The sequence below is a fragment of the Podarcis liolepis genome (genome assembly GCF_965112155.1).
Source record: "Podarcis liolepis genome assembly, chromosome: 13".
NCBI classification, from domain to species: domain Eukaryota; kingdom Metazoa; phylum Chordata; class Lepidosauria; order Squamata; family Lacertidae; genus Podarcis; species Podarcis liolepis.
Genome location: NC_139573.1, coordinates 57,704,398 through 57,722,373, shown reverse-complemented (window position 1 = coordinate 57,722,373; position 17,976 = coordinate 57,704,398). Strand labels below are relative to the sequence as shown.

Genomic DNA, 17,976 nt, shown 5'->3' with positions numbered 1-17,976 from the left:
CCCGACCCGGCCCGCCCCCCCGGAGGATGAAGGCGGCGCTTCCGGGGGCGGGGCCAAGCCGCGCCTCCCCCCCGCCCCGCCCCGCCCCCGGAGGATGAGGGCGGCGCTTCCGGGGGCGGGGCGGGGCCAAGGCGCGGCGCGGGGCTGGCGGGACTCGTGGTCGCGGGCTGCTCCGAGGGGCTGCGGGGCCCCGGCCGGGAGGAGATGCGCCGCTGGGTGGTCTCTGCTCCGGGGAAGGTGATCCTGCACGGGGAGCACGCCGTCGTCCACGGCAAGGTGAGCGCGGGGGGTGGGGGCGAAAGGGGCGCCCGGATCGGGGCCTCCCTCGGGCAGAGGCTGCAGCCGGAGGGCTGACCTCGCCAGCCGGGACCACTTTCAAGGCCTTTCTAGTATCCGCTGGGGCCCGGTTTCCCCGCCGGATCGCCTTCTGGCCCCGAAGGTGGCCCTCGGCTTCTCCCCCCCGGCCCTCCCCGCCTGCTCTTTCCCCGTCTTCGCTGCGCTCTTTTCGAGGTCTGCTAAAAACATGTTTTGTGGGACAGCCCTGCGCAGAGATGCAGAATGTTGGCGTGTGTTTTCACTTATCATTGATTTTAGCTATTTTTGAATGTTTTAAATAGTTGTTTTAAACTGTTTTTACTGATGATAATTCTATTTCTCTTTCCTTTTATAAACTGCTTTATTTTTATGTTTTACAAACAAGTGGTATATAAATTTTATGAAATAAATAAAAAGTAAGCAATGGCTATACGTATTGCAAAGCCTAATTTGGCTTGGGACCGCAGTTAGCTGCCGGAACTCCTCTGCTGCCCTCAGTCTCCCTGGACTCCAAAGTCTTCATCCCAGGCCCTGCTTTCAAGAGGGAGTTTCAGGGGGGGGCAACAGGGGGGAAGCGGTTGCAGGCCCCCATCTTTGCAGCACCCTCCCAAGCAAGGTCTGCTGGCACTGACTCTGACACTAACCTTTTTGGCAGCAGGTTAAGACTTCCTCTGTTCCCAGGCATTTGGTGGGCTATTGATTTTTGCCATTTTTGCAACCGGCCCTTTGTGTTGTTGATTTTTCAGGGCTTTGTGAGGGTTTAAGTATTGGACAGTCTTAAGTTTTATTTTGTGTGTGTTTTTATACTACTTATAAATTCTGAAACTGCATTGTAGGAGGCACTTTAATATAACAAATAATACAAACAGTGCACAGAATAAAAGCAATCCCAGAGGAGTGATGTGTAAAAACAGCATAACATGATTGGATGGGGATGAATTCAGATTTAGGTTGCCCATCAGAACCCCATCCACTAGAGAGGAAGCCCCATTGAATTAAATAGGATTTACTTCTGAGAAGATGTAGTTAGAATTGCCCAACAGAAAACCTGAAAAACAAGAAGGCCTTTGCCCAGTGCTGAAGAGACATGGAAGGAGGCGTGAGCCAAGCCTCTCCAGGGAATATGACGCATGATGTGAGGCACTCCACAAACAGCCTCAGGTGAAGATCTTCAACTCCGTTTCCCAACATGTTACGATGATTGATAATTATTATTTAATGAATGTCTACCCCGCCCTTCCTCCCCAAGGAGTCCAGGGTGACAAACAGGTACACAATTTAAAAACGAAAAGCAGAAACATTCTAAAAATATATTTTAAAAATTACAATAAAGAATGCCTAAAAGCAGTTACAGTTTATTTATTTCATAACATTTACATGCCATTTGCTTATTAAAAGAAAAAATCTCAAACCAGTTAAAATCAGAATTGTAGAGTTGGAAGGGATCCCTAAGGGTCATCTAGTCCAACCCCCTGCAATGCAGGAATCTCAGCTAAAGCATCCATGACAGATGGCCAGCCAACCCCTGTTTAAGAACCTCCAAGGAAGGAGAGTCCAGCACCTTCCTTCATGCTTCCGTCCAAAGATCTCGAGAATTCTTCAGCCATCAAATGCCCAAGTAAAGAAAAATGTTTCCAAATTCCTCCTTAAATCTAATAATGGTGGGCATTCCACAGTCGGGGAGCCACCACTGGAAAGGCCCTGTAAAAACGAAGAAGCTTTTTATGGCACCAGCTTTTCTAGACTACAGTCCACTTCATCAGAGGCATGGAGTGTTTTCCTGAGCTGCAGGGGTATGTTTGTGTGTAGATTAGTGAAGCTGGGAGGAAATAAAATGCAGACAAGTGCAGACAGTGATAATTAGGCTATTAACATTCACAAGACCACGGTGATAACGTATTGGTAGTGGACCTTAGTCCACAAAAACTTCTGCCATAGCAAATCTGCTTGTTTTTAAGGCACCACAAGACACATTTATTTCTCCTGTGCAAGTCTAGCATGACTACCCCACTGGGAATTGTAACATTGTGGGGAACGTTAATATTCATTTTTTTGCAAGAGTTAAATCCGTATTGAGAGTGGTTGTTTCTTTTTCTCCCTGTACCCGCAAAATGCACTTGGCAATGTTTCCTCTCAGGGCGGGGGGGGGGGGAGAACCTTTGTCAGCCACAGGTGCAGGCTCCCTTCTAGGCAGGCTTCTCCCCTGTCCCCTAACCCAGGCAGGCTTCCTGGGGCCAGTGGTGGGCGGAGCCAGAGGAAAATGGGTGGAGCAACGCTGCCTAGATTCCACACACTCACACATCCTCCCCGGGGTCAAGCAAGGGGCCAAGTTGGTCTGCGTTCACAGACCCATTCCAGCCTGGAAGACACTCTCAAGGAAGAGTGCAAACCAGGCCTGGTAAGGGTTGTGTCCTGGGGAGAGTCCCAAGGAGCAGGGGGGCGGGATCTGGAGGGCACCTGAAGTTCTCTGTGCTGGGGTTTTAGAAAAAGGCCTCCCCATGCCGATCTCTGTGTGTGGCGCCTTCCCTGTTGAAGGTGTGTGTGACTCCTGCATAGCAGGGGGTTGGACTAGATGACCCTCAGAGCCCCTTCCAACTCCACAATTCTGCAATTCTAGCTTGCCCTGGCCGTGGCTTTGAACCTGAGGACATTCCTTCAGATGACCCTTCGGAATGATGGGAAGGTCTTGATACATCTGCCAAATATTGGGACCAGGTTACACTGGGAAACATCTGAGCTGGAGCCCTTACTGGCAGCGTTCCCTGGTGAGCACTCTGGGTGCTTGGGTGTGTGTTGGGGGGGGGGGAGACTCCTGTTCTTTGCTTCAATCTGCAGAGAGCCACAGCTGCTTTGGGAGATCCGTTCCGGGGAGGCCTGAGATGAGGGTTCCCCTGCCCAATCTCCAGGCATCCTGTGTGGGCTGCCTGGGGCTGTGAAGCACAGCAGAGGGGCAGGAGCGCAATGGCAGAGCGTTGACTTTGCACGCAGAAGGTACCAGGCCGAATCTCCAGGTCAGGCTGGGAATGTCCTCTGCCCGAAACGCCGTTGCCAGTCCTGCCAGCCCTGAGCTCGATGGAGCAAGGCTCTGACTTGGGATGAGATAGCTTCCTGGGTTCCTGTGGTTGACCTAGTAAAGGCGTTTCTCTGATGTCCATCCTGGAATAAAGCAAAACGTGTCTGGTGGGTCCGTCATGGACCATTAAGATGCCTTCCTCTCCATTGGCTCTTTCTCCAGCTGGCCTGATTGACTCTCAGCCCCCCAGCCCAGAACAAGTGGAGAAGCTGAAGGAGTTTGTGGGGGCTGCAGAGGGGGGAGTGGCTGCAGCCACACACAGCCTGGCCGTCGTGGCCTTCCTCTACTTGTACTTGTCCGTTGCGTCCAAATGCGGGTAAGGCTCTTGGGCACCTCCCTCCACTTGTCGCTGCTTCACCTGTGATTTAATGCATTGATATTTCTCTCCCAGAGAGCCCTGTAGTGGGAATTATAGTGTGTGCCTTGACTGAAGGGCCTAAAAGAGAAGAGATGCAAAGCAAGAGTGCCTGAAATGATATGGTTAGGAGAAACTGCTCACGCAGACTGTGTTAAGAATGTGTCAAGGAAAAGCTCACATTGAGCAAGTCCTGTAAAGAGAGGCATCCTGATCTTCTTGCAGAATCAGGCCTCCAGCTCTGTTAAAGCAGGCATGCTTTTCATCAGAGAATGGGACATAATTTGTACGCATGTGGGTGGGTTCCCCAGTGGGGGCCGTTCTGCCCGAGTAAAGTTCCCTTAAACACCACAATGCTGTGTCTTTTGAAGAACTCCACCACAACCCTTTCGTGGTGTGGCTCTCTCAATTCTGAATCCTGGCTCTCTGCAGTGAAGTGTATGCTGTAAACTGCCCTGTGATTTTCAGGTGAAGGGTAGTACTGTATACACATTCAATAATAATAATAAAATAGTTGGAAGCTGTAGCTCATTTGGGGGTGAGGTGGGGAGCCGCTGACCCACAGACCAAATTGGGACACAGCACAGGTCCCAGTTTGGCCTAGGAGGCTGTTTTCCCCAAGCCACACTCCCTGCCCCCCCCCACCTAGCATCATAGTTGACATAAGGTGTGAGTTGTAGATAGAGACAGGGCTGGATCTATTGCAAAACCTGCCAAAAGCCACCTGGAAGTCACCGCTCCCCAGATTGTTGGCAGTGACCAGCTCTCCTGGAGCAGCCAATACCTGCAGAAAGCAGCTTTGAAGTACCTATGCTCAGCACTTGGTATAGGGTTGGCAAACTTGTTATGATGCCTGATGATGGACAGGTGGTAAAGCAGCTGGTTTATCATCTGACATCATAAGGTCCAGTAATGGCCTGGCTGGGTATCCTTGCAAGGTGACCCCCTTGCTTCAGGAGCTGCTCAGTGGGATAGCATCTGCGCTGCATTCAGAAGGCCCCAGGTTCCATCCCCTGCAGCATCCTGGATACAGCTGTTGCTGCCAGTCCTTGTAGACAATACTAGGCTAGGTGGACCCCAGGGTCTGGCTCAGTACCAGCGAGCCTCCTCTGTTGCCAGCTTCCTATGATCACCAGAGCCAGAGCAAACAGATTTGCTCTATTGTCTGTGTGACAGGATAATGCAACTCATTCCAGTTCTTCCGTGTTGGTCCTGCTCAGTAAATGATGGAATGACAGGTGATTTACTTTTTATTTTTGTAATGTTGTGTCTTTCAGGGTCCTTCCAAGCATGGACATCCTGGTGTGGTCTGAGCTGCCCACAGGTGCTGGGTTAGGTTCCAGCGCTGCTTATTCCGTCTGCCTCGCAGGGGCTTTGCTTTCTGGGTGTGGGATCATCAGCTACCCTCTGGGCGAGGGCCAGTCTGTAGCCAGGTAGGAGCCCCAGAGAGCTGGGCATCGTAGAATCACAGAGCTGTAGAGGCGGAAGGGTCCTCTGGTTCAACTACCTGCAGTGCAAGCATCTCGTCTGAGAGATGGCCATCCAACCGGGGGGGGGGGGCGTGAAATGCTGATGGATTCACTTCTACCTCATTCAGCTATTTTATCTGTTCAGTTATCTGTCGCAAACAGAAACAAATAGATATCAATAGATATTTTTCTTTGCCTAAGTATAAGAACCTGGAAGAACTGCTTCCAAATACAACCAGCCAACATTATTATTTATTAAATTTATATCACACCTTTCCTCCAAGGAGCTCAAGGTCCTCTCCCTCCCCTCACAGCAACCCTGCAAGGTAGGTCAGGCTGAGAGGCAGGGACCGGCCCCCAAGGTCAGCCCGCGAGCTTCGTGGCTGAGTGGGGATTTGAACCCCATCGTCCCAGGTCCCAGGCCACCACTTAACAACCACAATAGGCAATACTGGTCTGCATGGACAGACTCTCTGGCATGGTGTGAGGCTGTTTTCTGCCTTCCAGGTGGGCTGAGGATGAGCTGGACTTAATCAACAGGTGGGCCTTCCGAGGAGAGCAGGTGATCCATGGGAACCCCTCTGGAGTGGATAACGCCGTGGGGACCTGGGGTAAGTGCTTTCTCTCTTTGATTTAACACGAGAAGAGGCTTCTGGATCAGGCCTAAGGCGGGGCATGTAGTCCAGCAACCTGTTCTCACAGCGGCCAGCCAGAGGCCCCAAGTGGGACCTGCCTGCAGGACCTGAGCCCAAGAGCCCTCGCTGTGGTTTCTGGCAACTGGTATTCAGAAGCTTTGCTGCCTGCAGCTGAGGAGGCAGATGGCAGAGCCACCATGCCTAGGAGCCACCTCTAGCCTGCTCCATGAATTTGTCTGGTCCTCTTTTAAAGCTTCCAAGACCATCACTGCCTCCTGTGGGAGTGAGTTCCGTAGTTGAGCTACGCGCTGTGTAAACCATAGAATCACAGAGTTGGAAGGTACCCTGAGGGTCATCCAGTCCAACCCCCTGCAGTGCAGGAATCTCAAATAAAGCATCCATGACATTTAATATTTCCCCCCAGCTCAGTTCACAAGTGACAGCATTGAATGGCTTGCTGGATTTTAATTCCACTGGTATCACCACAGTCTCCATCTGCTACGCTTCTAGAAGCCATTGGGGGGGGGGCGTGCGTCCTGCATCACACGCTGGGGTCTCCCTCACGTCCTAGATGGAGCTGCCCCTTTGGAACTATCTGTAGTTATCTTTCTTCAAATATTCAGAATTCCTTTCCTTCTCTCCCTTGCTTTATGACAAAGGAGTGACTCAACGTTGCTCTGTATTGTTCATTGTGAATTGAGTTCTTTGTGCCAGATCATGGAAAACAAGACATCTTCTGAAACAGTGTTCCAGTGTTAAGGCTCTTCTTCTTCCCCTCCGTGGAAACTTTTAGGTGGAGCTTTGAGATACCAGTCAGGAAAAATCTTGCCGTTAAAAAGGTAAAAGTTCACTCTGAGCGTTAATGTTTATGCTGCATAAAAACTACTTTTAGTGTGATGAATGTGGTTAATGAGCTGCTCTGTGGGAAGGCTGACGGGCTTCAGACTATATTTGCCGGGGGTGAGGAGGTCTTCACACAGATGCCGGACAAGCCACCTCTTGGGGGTTGCTCTACCCCTGGGCTGTCTGCATGGGGTGGGGTGAGAGACGTGGTGAACTTACAGGGACACTCCACCCCCACCCCCACCAGCTCTTTGAAATAAATAGTTGAAAGCTCTTCGCGATGGCCTCCGCATGAGATGGCTGCAAAAGAGAAATTCATGCAGGAGGAGGCAAAGGCTCTCGGGGGCTCCTGGCCACGATGGCTGTGTTCACCCTCCACCTTCGAAGGTGTTACACCTCTGATTCCCGGCCGGGCAGGTGAGCAGAGTCCTGTGGCCTTCAGGTGCTGCTTGCAGACTCCCAACAGGCGTCTGGCTGCCCATTGTGAGAACAGGAGGGGGGACAAGGGGGCCACCACTGGCCAGACCCAGCAGCAGGGCTCTTCTGGCCTTGATGTTTGATGATTCTGCTTTCATCCCCTTTTTGTGGGAGGGACATTGAATAAGGTGATGCAGCTCTAGTGATGTTAAATTCGAGAATAATCTTTTGGAGAATATTCTCAAGAATATTCTTGGTTAATGAGAATATTAGAGAATTCCCATTTACAATAGGAGAATATTCATTTCCGTGCATTGCATATATAATTAGTTAATATACATGTTTATTCATGGGTAAACTTGTTCAGATGGTAACCCAAAACTACAGAAAACTTTCTTACTGGTCAGCAGTGTTGACATATAGGGAAACTTGTTGTTTGGCAAAGGAGCCACAGTGAAAATATGTAAGCACAAGTCTACTTGTCACTTGCAAGTATCAAATTAAAAAGTAAAACGTGTTTTATAGTTAAAGTTGAAGCACCAGTAATTGTCATGTTAAGGTTTGGTATATAGAAACTCGGTAGTTGAATCATATATCATTCTTCCAACAGAACATGCACATGTTATAGGACAAGTCAAAAAAATACAATTGGCATGTTAAGGTTTGATACAAGTAATTTCAGTAATAGGCTATCTTGTGCGTCTAATAGCTCTCACACTTAATAACTGTTTTGGTGACTAAAACACAGCTTGATAAACAAAACTATATGCATACATATAAAAAAGAAGCCATTAACATTAAATATATTATCATTATATGATAATATATTTTAGTATATCAATCTCTGGTAAATGGCACCTTGTACCTTTGAATAGCACTGCAAAAATCAGTTACTGGCACTAAATAAAACTATAGAAATGTCAACTGTTTAAATCAAGGCCACCTCACATGCTGTTACACATAATTGTATAGGCCTAGGTACTTTAAGTGTATTGAAGGTACATTAAAGCTACTTTCTGTAAAAAAAATAAATCACACTGTATGGCCAAGGGTATAGAATTGCTAAGAATAAGGTCACACCAAAATAGAAAAAAGGCTATTATATAGTTGAAATACATACGAATTCAAATGTTCATCAAATTAAATGATGAAGCTTTAAAAAAACAAAAAGTTTTCTGTAGCTCACATTTCAGAACTCCCAATGGTGAATGACGCAATGCCCAGTAATGTAACGATCAAAAAAATCATTATTCATTGCTTACACTGACAATTTCACAGCTTGACTGATTATTTACTAGATTTTTAAAATGTGGGTTGTAAAACTGGTTCTTACATTAGAATTTACAGTTTGTGGAGAATATTCTCTGGAGAATTTTCTAGCAGAGAATATTCTCTGGAGAATTTTCTAGCAGAGAATATTCTCTGGAGAATTTTCTAGCAGAGAATATTCTGGAGAATATTCTCACCTCACATCACTATGCAGCTCTGAGTTCGTTTCCCTCTCTGGCACCTAAAAAACCTCCACACACAAAGGATCGATATTAATTCCTCAGCCTTGCCAGATGCTTATAGGTGCTCTGACTTTTTGCAAACAAGTGGCATTTAAGGAATAACTTGCTTGCTTAAAATTACAAAGGGTTTGAGGACAGAATGCAAGGGGTTTCTTTTTCAGTCCTTGGCCACCCGGATCCCTTCTGCCAATGAACCATAATCAGACGCCATTAAAATCTTTCGTGGGGCGTGAAATTGCTCTATTAGCCGCTAACATCAGGCGCTGGTTCATTATCGCAGATGGTATTAGAAAGCAAAGTTATTTTGGTTCACAAGACACAGGCCCTTTGTCAGGCAGCTAAATGGCCTCTGGCGGCACGCTGAGGTAATTCTAACCACACCGTGGCTCCTAATGACGTTTAAGCTTTTGGGTCGAGGTCCCTGTCTGGTGTGAAGTCCTTAATGGCTGCGCAGTGGTCATATGAACAAAAGTGACTGGCATCGGGGGGGGGGCTGGTCCTGGCTCTGAGCCTGCAGAAGGGGCTCAGTCCGTTGGTGGGGCTGCAGGGACCCCTCCTTCCTTGAGAGGCACTGCCTGGCAGGATACACCCCACCAGGCTCAGAAGAGGAGGCTCCAGTAGCTCAACTAGTGTGTATTTCTACAAACCTTTAAGGCAGAGTTGTAACGGGGGAAGCTGCCTGATTTGGTTGACCTAGCTCAGTGATGTCTGCACTGATTGGCAGCGGCTCTCTGGGGTTTCAGGCAGAGAGTCTCTCCCAGCCCTGTTTGGGGATGAAGTCAGGGATTGGGCCTCAGACCTTCTTGCCAGGCAGATGCCCTCCCTACCCTGAGCTCAGGCCTTTCCCCCCTTTCTACCCTGGCATCTTGGAGGGAGAGCCTAGGAATACCCTAGAGAAGATGGGCAACCTAATAATAATAATAATAATAATAATAATAATAATAATAATAATAGTAAAAATACTTAATATAAGGGTGTTATTTCTACCCTACCCATCTGGCTGGGTGGCCCCAGCCACTCTATAAGAACAGAAGGGTCTGCTGGATCCGGCCAATGGCCCACCCAGTCCAGCCTCCTGTTCTCACCGTGGCCAACCAGATGCCCAACATGGGAAACCCACAAGTGGGGTCCAAGCACAAGAGCAGATCTCCCCTCCAGAGGATCCCAGCAACTGGGATTCAGAAACATGGCTGCCTCCGATGGGGGGGAGGGCAGAGCACAGCCCCCGGGGCTGGGAACCACCCATAGTTCCTGCTCCTTCACAACATTTGGCGTCTCCTTCACTTGCGAAGGATTAAAGTGAAGTGGAAAAACATGGAGTGAATTGGCTTGCTTGCCCACGTTGGAGAGGAGACAACATTTTTTGACTCTGTTCTCCTTTTTTTCTTAGAGTCCCCACTCTACGGATTTTATTGACCAACACCAAGGTCCCTCGGAGCACCAAGGTCCTGGTTGCAGGGGTTAAAGACAAGGTGCTGAAGGTATTGCTTCTGATACAAAACCAGTATGGCCTAGTTGTTAGAGTGTTGGATTACTAGGCCTGGGAGACCAGGGTTCAAGTCCCACTTGGCCATGACCTTGGGCCAGTCACTGCCTCTCAGCCTAACCTACCTTGCAGGGTTGTTGTGGACGGCTAGAAATGAGGGGAAGATCTATCTATTGGGTGCTCCTTGATGGAAGAAAGCTGGGATATAAATACAATAAATAAAATAACTGCCCTTCCATTAATTGGGACTCTGAGTCCCCCCATGATATCTTGGTTGGAAAACTGGTTAAATGCCGGCTGCATGAGAAAACTGAACTCCAAAGTGTGGTTGTCAGTTAAACTGGAGGGAGGTTTGGAGTGGTGTGCCATTCTTAGGTGCAGGAAATCCCTTTTTTCCTCCTGCAGTTTCCTGCCATAATGGAGCCGGTGCTGGCTTCGATTGACGCCATTTCCCAGGAGTGCGAAGATGTCCTCAAAGCAATGGCCGATCATCCATCTCAGGAGCACTACCTTGTGCTGGAGGTAAGGAGCCCTTTGTTTCCTCCTCTTTGAAACCAGCCAGGAGAGGCAGGACATCACCGGGAAGAGGCAAAAGCAGATGGGGCAGTTCCAGCTTGCTAAATCCAGTGCGTGTGACTACAGAGTGAGGCTGCAGGTGCAGAGCGGTCACAGCGAAGCAACCTGAGCCAGCTGTGTCTTCCCCGTGTCCTAATGTCCCTTCAGGTAGCCTGCCACCCTCCCTTGGGTGCAGTGGGCAAGGGTGGTGCCCCAGCCCGGGAGTCAGATTCAGCCACTCGTCTGGTCAGCTGCTGAGCATGGGATGTTGGCAAGGGTGTCACCATCTTGGGTTCCACCTCTGGCTGTGCCATGTTTGGGGCTGGCCCCGTGGGTGGGATCTTGCTGTTGGCCAAATCCTGTCCCCTCCCACTTCCCATGTTAATGTAAGGCCAGAAGAAGATCCTACTGGATCAGCCCAGGGGGCCATGTAGCCCAGCCTACTGTTCTTACAGTCGCCAGCCAGATGCTCTGAAGGGAAGCCCACAAGCAGAACTCTCCCTTTCTGTGGCCTCGAGAAACGGATCTGCAGAAGCACTGCTGCCTCTGACTGCGGAGGCAGAGCATAGACCTCATGTGAATTTGTCCATTCCTCTTTTAAAGCTATTCATGTTGGTGGCCATCCCTGCCTCCTGTGGCAGCAAGTTCCACAGGTCAACAATGTGCTGGTCTCTTTCTCCTTCTGAACAGGAACTCATTGACATTAACCAGCACCACCTGGATGTGATTGGAGTTGGCCATTCCTCCCTGGACAGAGTCTGCCAAGTCACCGCCTCTCACGGGCTGCACAGCAAGCTGACGGGCGCAGGGGGAGGCGGCTGCGCCATCACTTTGCTACGGCCAGGTCAGGAGATGCTGCGCATCCTGGGGACACTTATTTATTTGCTTACAAACTTTCATCTGGGGAGTGCATAAGCCCGAGTGTGGGCCAGGGAGTCTTGCCCTCGGTTGTGGAGTCACAAGGCTGCCCTTAGGGATGACCCTCATGCTGTTTTCTCATCTGTTACATGGGGATAACCACAGTGGCCTACTTTACAGGGGTGGTGTCCTTGATGCAGCTTCATTGATGTGCACAGCGCTTTCCAGAGTGAGATAAGTGAAGAAAGCAAGTCTTTAATAAGGACTCCTGTGCTGAGTGGTGGAAGTTCTGCTTTGCTGGTCCAAAGTCCACTACCAGCTATCTCTCGCCCTGACCTTTTACAGGTTGAGGCTCTGGAGAGCTGCTGCCAGTCAGAGTCGACAACACTGGCTCGAGTTCCTCCCAGCTGTACAGTCCTCTGATTTTGTGTCTCTAGCCCAGCCATAACGCCTGATTCTGTGCCTTTTCTTGGCAGACACTCCTCCTACAATAGTGGCAGCTGCCACCCAAGACCTGGACGCCTGTGGGTTCGAGTGCTGGGAGACGGACATTGGGGCCCCGGGTGTGTGTGTGCACTCGCCCTCTTCCCTGAAAGCAGAAGTGCAGGCGGTTCTTAGCGGGGTGTAAAGGCGATGGCAGAGGCTCCTCTTCCTGCTGAGAATTGGTTCCTGGTGCCGCGAGTTCATCACCCTCAGCCGTTGCTCAGATTTGACCGCAGAGGCCTCGCTCAAAATTGTGGGACCCCGGGAGATTTTGGGTTTACTTGGCCTATTGGACCCTGGAGAATGCAGTGCAGGGCCTGTTTGCTGGAAGCGGTGGTGTCCCCACAAGTTGCTTTGCTGGGCCTGGTTACGCAGCTTGGAAGGGCTGTCACTGGGTGCTAAGGGTGCTGGGTGCTGGCTGTCTTCTGCTTGACTCTCTTCTGTCCTCCTAACTTCAGCAGGGAAGTCCTTTTCCACCCTGTTGAGACTTTGCCAGGGCACGGCTGCTTTGCTCCCCTGTGCGGATAAGGTGGAGCTTCTCTCATATTCCCTTGCAGGGGGGCTGGAACTACATGCGCTCTGGCATATGTGGAGTTGGGGAAGCACTTGTTTGTAAAGCGGGTGGGGGGGTTGATTTTGTTCTGTCTTTTTGCAAGGGACAAGTGACAACTTTTGGGGAGGCTCAATCCATCACTCCCCCCCCCCCCGCAGCCCCCTTCCTAGCTGTTCTCCCGCCCCCCAAAATGCAGTTGATATGTGCACTGGGACCTCAGTTGGCAGAAGAAGGCTCAAGCTCCACTCGCCCCAAATCGCAGCTTTGCAGCTCTTCTGAGGAAGGGGGAATTGGGGGCCCAACCATGAATGCCTTGCGGGACCAAAAGGAGCCAGCATTCTCTCCTCCGTACTTGTCGGCACTACTTCCGTCTTCCATTGGTTTCAGCATTTCCCATAACTTTCCCAGACTTTGGCTCAATTTCCCAGCCTTACTTGGCATTGGGAGATCTGATTGCCTGGTCTCTGGAAGAGTCAGCTGTCTCAGGTAGACAGCCCTGTGGACTCCCAGCTCCCGGCAGCCAGCAGGACCCTGCACACTCAGGGATGCTGGGAGTTGGGAGTCCAGCAAGGCCTCGAGGAGACCCACAGGTCCCCCCACCTTGGTCCTAGGCACAAAAGCTTGATGGGTGGGGTGGAGGAGGAGGAGGAGGTGCCCTTGTTCCTAACAAAATGTCCGGCAGTTTGAAATGGAATGGGGGGGGGGAGTGACCTCCTTAGTCTGTTGGTTCTGTATTGCTTCCTAAGGATGTGTACACACAGAAAGAGAAAGAGAGAGGTAAATTGCAACTTACACAGATTTACCATGTGCGATTTCAACTTTATGTGGTTGCAGGCTGGCCAGTTGAAATTGCTACAATTAAAGTCACGGAAGAGAGAGAGGTTAAAAGTTCTTTTTGCACAGGGTTTTCCTGGCCCGAAAATAGCTTTTAAATTCTCTGCCTTGTTCTGGGAGGCTCTTGTGAGATTTCATGGTACCATCCGAGACCTCGCAAGACCTTCCCAGAGTCTGGTGAGCAAGGCAGAGAGCTTAAAAGCCCTGCTTGGAGGAGACAACCTGCACAGGGGCAGTTCAAGGGGCTGGTTTGAGAATGTGCTTTTTTGCAAATATCCACCATCCCAGAAATGTAGCCCCCGTGGAAGACGCAAGTTACCTGTGGGCGTGTATGCATATGTGTGTGTGAACACTCACCAGGGCTGCAAGTTTTGATCTGGGGGGCCTGTGGTGAGTTTTCTCCAAATATTGCTGGACTACAACTCTCATTAACATCCCTGTCCACTGGCCATGCATGCTGCAGAGGATGATGGGGAATTGATTCCAGTGACACCTGAGGGGGTTGCCCCCCTCCTTTAATGAATAGATTAATCAACTAATATATGGTTCTTTTTGAAGGGAGGGGAGACTCTGCAAGTTGAGGGCACACTTTGAAGAGACAGTTTTGATTCTGGTATGTTCCTGCAGTGGAGAATGAAAAATAAAACACTGCAGAGCTATCCATTGTAATTTGAAATGGTGACTATTTTGTTAGTTTGTGGGTTGTTTGTATTGGGGGGGGGGAATAACCTGCCCAGCAAAAAACAATGGGGAGGAAACAAACACCATCCAGACAGGGATCTGCAGCAGGTGGGCTCTGCCCTGCTGCCCCATAGCTTTTTGCCCAGATAAAGAGACGGGTCTGTGACAGGTTACACTCACTTCCCAGAAGATGGAAGAAGCACCCCGGGGGTCCTCTGTCTTGGACCCGGTCCTCGCCCACAGAGAGGAACCGATCCATGAAGTGGAAGTCCTGGGAAGCTTGGAAGGAAGTGATCATGTCCTCCTGGGTTTCATGATACAGTGGCAAGGGAAAGCTGATTGTAGTCAAACATGCACTCACTCCGGACTTTAAGAAGGCCAGTTTCAAAAACTTAAGGAGCTACAGGGTGAGATCCCACGGTCAGAAATACTCAGAAGGGAGTCCAAGATGGATGGGAGTTTCTAAAAGGAGAAATATTGGGTGTCCAAATGCAGGCAATTCCAGCGAGAAAGAAAAGTGGGAGGCATTTAAGGAAACCGGTGTGGCTGCCTAAGGAGCTTACAGATGAGCTGAGATTGTGGAGAATCACAAAGGAGGAGTAGACACAAGTAGCCAACAGTTGCAGGACGAATGTCAGGCGGGCTGAAGCTCAGAATGAGCATAGCCTTGCAAGAGAGCCAAATAAACTTCTTATTTTTAACCTATGTTCAAAGCAAGAAGAGGAGCAAACAAGTGGTGGGTCCTCTTCGTGGAGAAGACTGAGATATGCTGTTGGGTGACAGAGAAGGCGGAACTGCTCAACACCTGCTTTGCCTCTGTCTTCACCGAAAAGGAGAGCAATGCCCAACCTGGGGATAAGAGAATAATTGACGTAAGGAAGGAGCCTGCAGCCCAAGATAGGAAGAGAGCTGGTCAGGGAACACCTAACTACTTGAAATGAATTCAGATCTCCAGGGCCTGATGAGTTGATGAGGGACTAAGGGAGCTTGTAGATGTAATCTCAAAGCCTCTGCCAATAATCTCTGATAATTCTTGGAGAACAAGTGAGGTTTTTGCAGATGGGAGGCAGGCAAATGTTGCCGCCATCTTGAAAAAGGGAGGAGAAGACCCAGGGAACTGTTGACCGGTGGACTTGACATCGATACCAGGAAAGGTCCTAGAACAGATATGTTAACAGTTGGTCTGTGAGTACTTAGAATAGGAAGCTGTAATTTGAGCATGGGTTCCTCAAAAAACAAGTCATGCCAGATAAATCTCATTTTTTTTTAATTTCAGTACAGCTTTTGACAAAGGCCCCCATGGTATTATTGAGAGGAAGCCGGTAAAATGTGGGCTGGATGAGGTGGATTTGTTGGGTGGATTTGTAGCTGGTTGACTACCAGCCAGGGTTGCTCTGCTCTGCCTCCAGTGTGGGAGGCAGCCGTGCTTCTGAATGCCAGTTGCTGGAAGCCAGAGGAGGGCAGGATGTTCTCGTCCTCAGGTTCTGCTTCTGGGCATCCCCTGGTCCACCATGGTGAGAGCAGGATGTTGGCCAGGTGGGCCCCCTTTGGTCTGATACAGCAGGCACTTCTTATGTTTCTTATGAGTTAACTTGCCCTTCAATGGTGCACAAAGGCTCCAATGCACAAACTGGGCTTTGATCCGCACACAGATTGTTTTCCAGCAGTGGTAAGTCCAGGCATTGGCACAGGCAGCTGTAATAATCTCCCCTCCCTGCCTCCACCGTTCATCTGTGGCCACATCTGCTCCCTACCTTTTAAGCACTATGATGTCTCTTTAAGCAGCCATGGCTTCCCCCAGTGAATTCTGGGAGCTGCAGTTTGTTAAGGGCTCTGCCAGTTGTTGAGATCCCCTTTTCCCCTCAGCTGCAACTCCCAGAGTTCCCTGTGAGAGCAGCATTGGGAACTGTTGCTCTGTGAGGGGAATTGGGGTGGGGGGTCTCCTAGCGGCTCTCACAGCCTTGGCAAAGTGCATCCCCAAGGAGTCTTTGGGAGACTGCTTCAAGGGGTCTGATACTGCTTTAAAGGCCCAGTCAGGTCAGATGCCTTGGTCTGCCCCTGGTGTTGGGCCCTGGCTGGACACCAGAGGGCGGCAGGGACCCACCTTTCGGAAGAAGTCCCCTCAAATCTTAAAGAGGCTGAGAAATCCCTGCCCACCTTTTTGCCCTGACGTGAGCACTCCTGCAAATGGGGGGGGGGGGTGACAGAAGTCAGCAACCTATTTCTTCCCTTGTAGCTAGAATCTGCCGTTACCTGTTTGCTTTCAAATACTGCTATCAATGTACATTGGTGCTTACATAATTTATTTATTGCATTTCTGTCCCACCTTTTCCTCCGAGGAGCTCCAGGTGGTGTGCATGGTTCTCCCCCACCTCGTTTAACCCCCACAACAACCCTGTGAGGTAGGGGAGGCTGAGAGGCCGGGACCAGCCCAAGGTCACCCAGGGAGCTTCACCACTGAGTGGGATTTTGAACCCTGGTCGCCCAGGTCCTAACCTGACACTCTGGCGACTCTTACAGCATGCTGACTCTCCGGTTAAGCAGTGTAGGCAGGCCCCTGCCCCATGGAGCTTACAGTATCAGTTTTGACAGAGTGAGGAGAGAAGGAAAGGTGAAGGAGAGGTGAACTTGTTGATTGAAAGGGATTCTAGAGAGCGCAGGAGGGGAGGCTGCTCTTGCACTCGTGTCTTGCTCAGGGGTTTCCCATTGAGGCATCCCATGGGCCACTGAAATAGCAGGTTTGTGCACTAGATGGGCCCTCATGGACCTGATCCAGCAGGCTTTTTGGATGTTCTTACACTCCAGCAGCCTCGTTCAGACAGTGACGTGCTGTCCCTCGTTGGTCCAGGCAGCAGTGGAAGCTGCCGCTGTCCATTAAAGCACGCAGCATTTTGCAGAATAAGAAGCCAAAGAGACAGACCCCTGCCGCATCTGTCGCCCATCACTTTTCTTTTGTGACCTTCCCAAAAGGGGCAGCCCCCTTGGAGAACAGAGCATCTACCTCTGGACCCATCCTCTGTGGGTGTAGATTTTGCCTCCATCCATTGTCAGCTGTGTGGATTTCATCTGCCCCTTTGCAGAGAAGCCGCAAACAGGCCTGGGAGGAGCTTTTCCTACTAATGCTCAGCCCAAACATGGCAGATAAATGACCTTTCGCTGCCACTTCTCTTCTTGTAATTATGGCGCACTTTCTTCTACCTCTTGCCCAATTAGCTCTGTTTCATGCACTCTAGCGGCCCAGGTGGGGGCTTCCTGCCTTGCACGGGAGAGGGAAGGTCTGTAGCTTAGGGATGGAGCCAGCTGCTTGGCACACAGAAAGGCTCACCTAAAAAGTTTTAAAGGAAAGAGGACCTCTCCTGTTGAGACCCCAAGGGAGCAGATGTTTGGGGCTTCCTCTGCACCACACTCTAAAAGCACGACGATTCTGCTTTCGGAACAACATATCCACACTACAGATTTAAGGCACTTACAATGCATATTTACAACACATGTCTTGCCCCTAAAGAATTCTGGGAATTGTGATTCGCAGAGTCTTGGGAACTGTAGCACTGCAGGGTGAAACTACAGCTCTTTGGGTGAAGTCAGGTGATTTAAATGTGTGTTGGACGTGTGGTGTGGATCTGCCCCCTACGAGCGCCCCCCAGCACACACAAAGAAGGCACCAAGAAGAGTCCTTGTTCCAGTAGCACATTGAAAGTGCCATGGTGCCCCTTTAAGAAGCCATGGTTTTCCCCAAAAGCATTCTGGGAGCTGTAGTTTCTTCAAGGCACTGAGAGTTGTTGAGCATGGCCTCCATCTTGGCTAGGAGCCACCAATAGCCGCCTCCCCTTCTGTGAACTGGTCAGATCCACTTTTAAAGCCACCCAAGTGGGTGCCTGTCACTGCCTCTTGTGGAAGGGAGTTCCACA

At 50.1% G+C, this 17,976-nt stretch overlaps 1 protein-coding gene across 2 annotated transcripts; it reads left to right on the top strand.

The window, feature by feature from the left end:
- Positions 1 to 49: 49 nt before the first annotated feature.
- On the top strand, positions 50 to 14,063 carry MVK (mevalonate kinase). Of its 2 annotated transcripts, XM_083470983.1 has the most exons (11): positions 50 to 62; positions 132 to 276; positions 2,933 to 3,080; positions 3,551 to 3,704; positions 5,021 to 5,176; positions 5,720 to 5,823; positions 6,641 to 6,686; positions 10,009 to 10,099; positions 10,510 to 10,626; positions 11,350 to 11,503; positions 11,994 to 14,063. In XM_083470983.1, exons 2-11 carry the CDS (start codon positions 205 to 207, stop codon positions 12,143 to 12,145), a joined length of 1,194 nt encoding a protein of 397 aa, XP_083327109.1. In that variant the 5' UTR covers positions 50 to 62; positions 132 to 204; the 3' UTR covers positions 12,146 to 14,063. The 2 variants fall into 2 exon arrangements, with proteins under 2 accessions (XP_083327109.1, XP_083327108.1); XM_083470982.1 differs by lacking the exon at positions 50 to 62 and having other exon boundaries at positions 118 to 276.
- Positions 14,064 to 17,976: the final 3,913 nt, after the last annotated feature.

Excerpts from the sequence above, each read along its gene's own strand:
- MVK (XM_083470983.1), top strand. The coding sequence starts at position 205 with ATGCGCCGCTGGGTGGTCTCTGCTCCGGGGAAGGTGATCCTGCACGGG. Across the intron at positions 3,705-5,020 it reads TCCGTTGCGTCCAAATGCGG|GGTCCTTCCAAGCATGGACA; the intron begins GTAAGGCTCTTG and ends TGTGTCTTTCAG. Across the intron at positions 5,824-6,640 it reads TAACGCCGTGGGGACCTGGG|GTGGAGCTTTGAGATACCAG; the intron begins GTAAGTGCTTTC and ends GGAAACTTTTAG.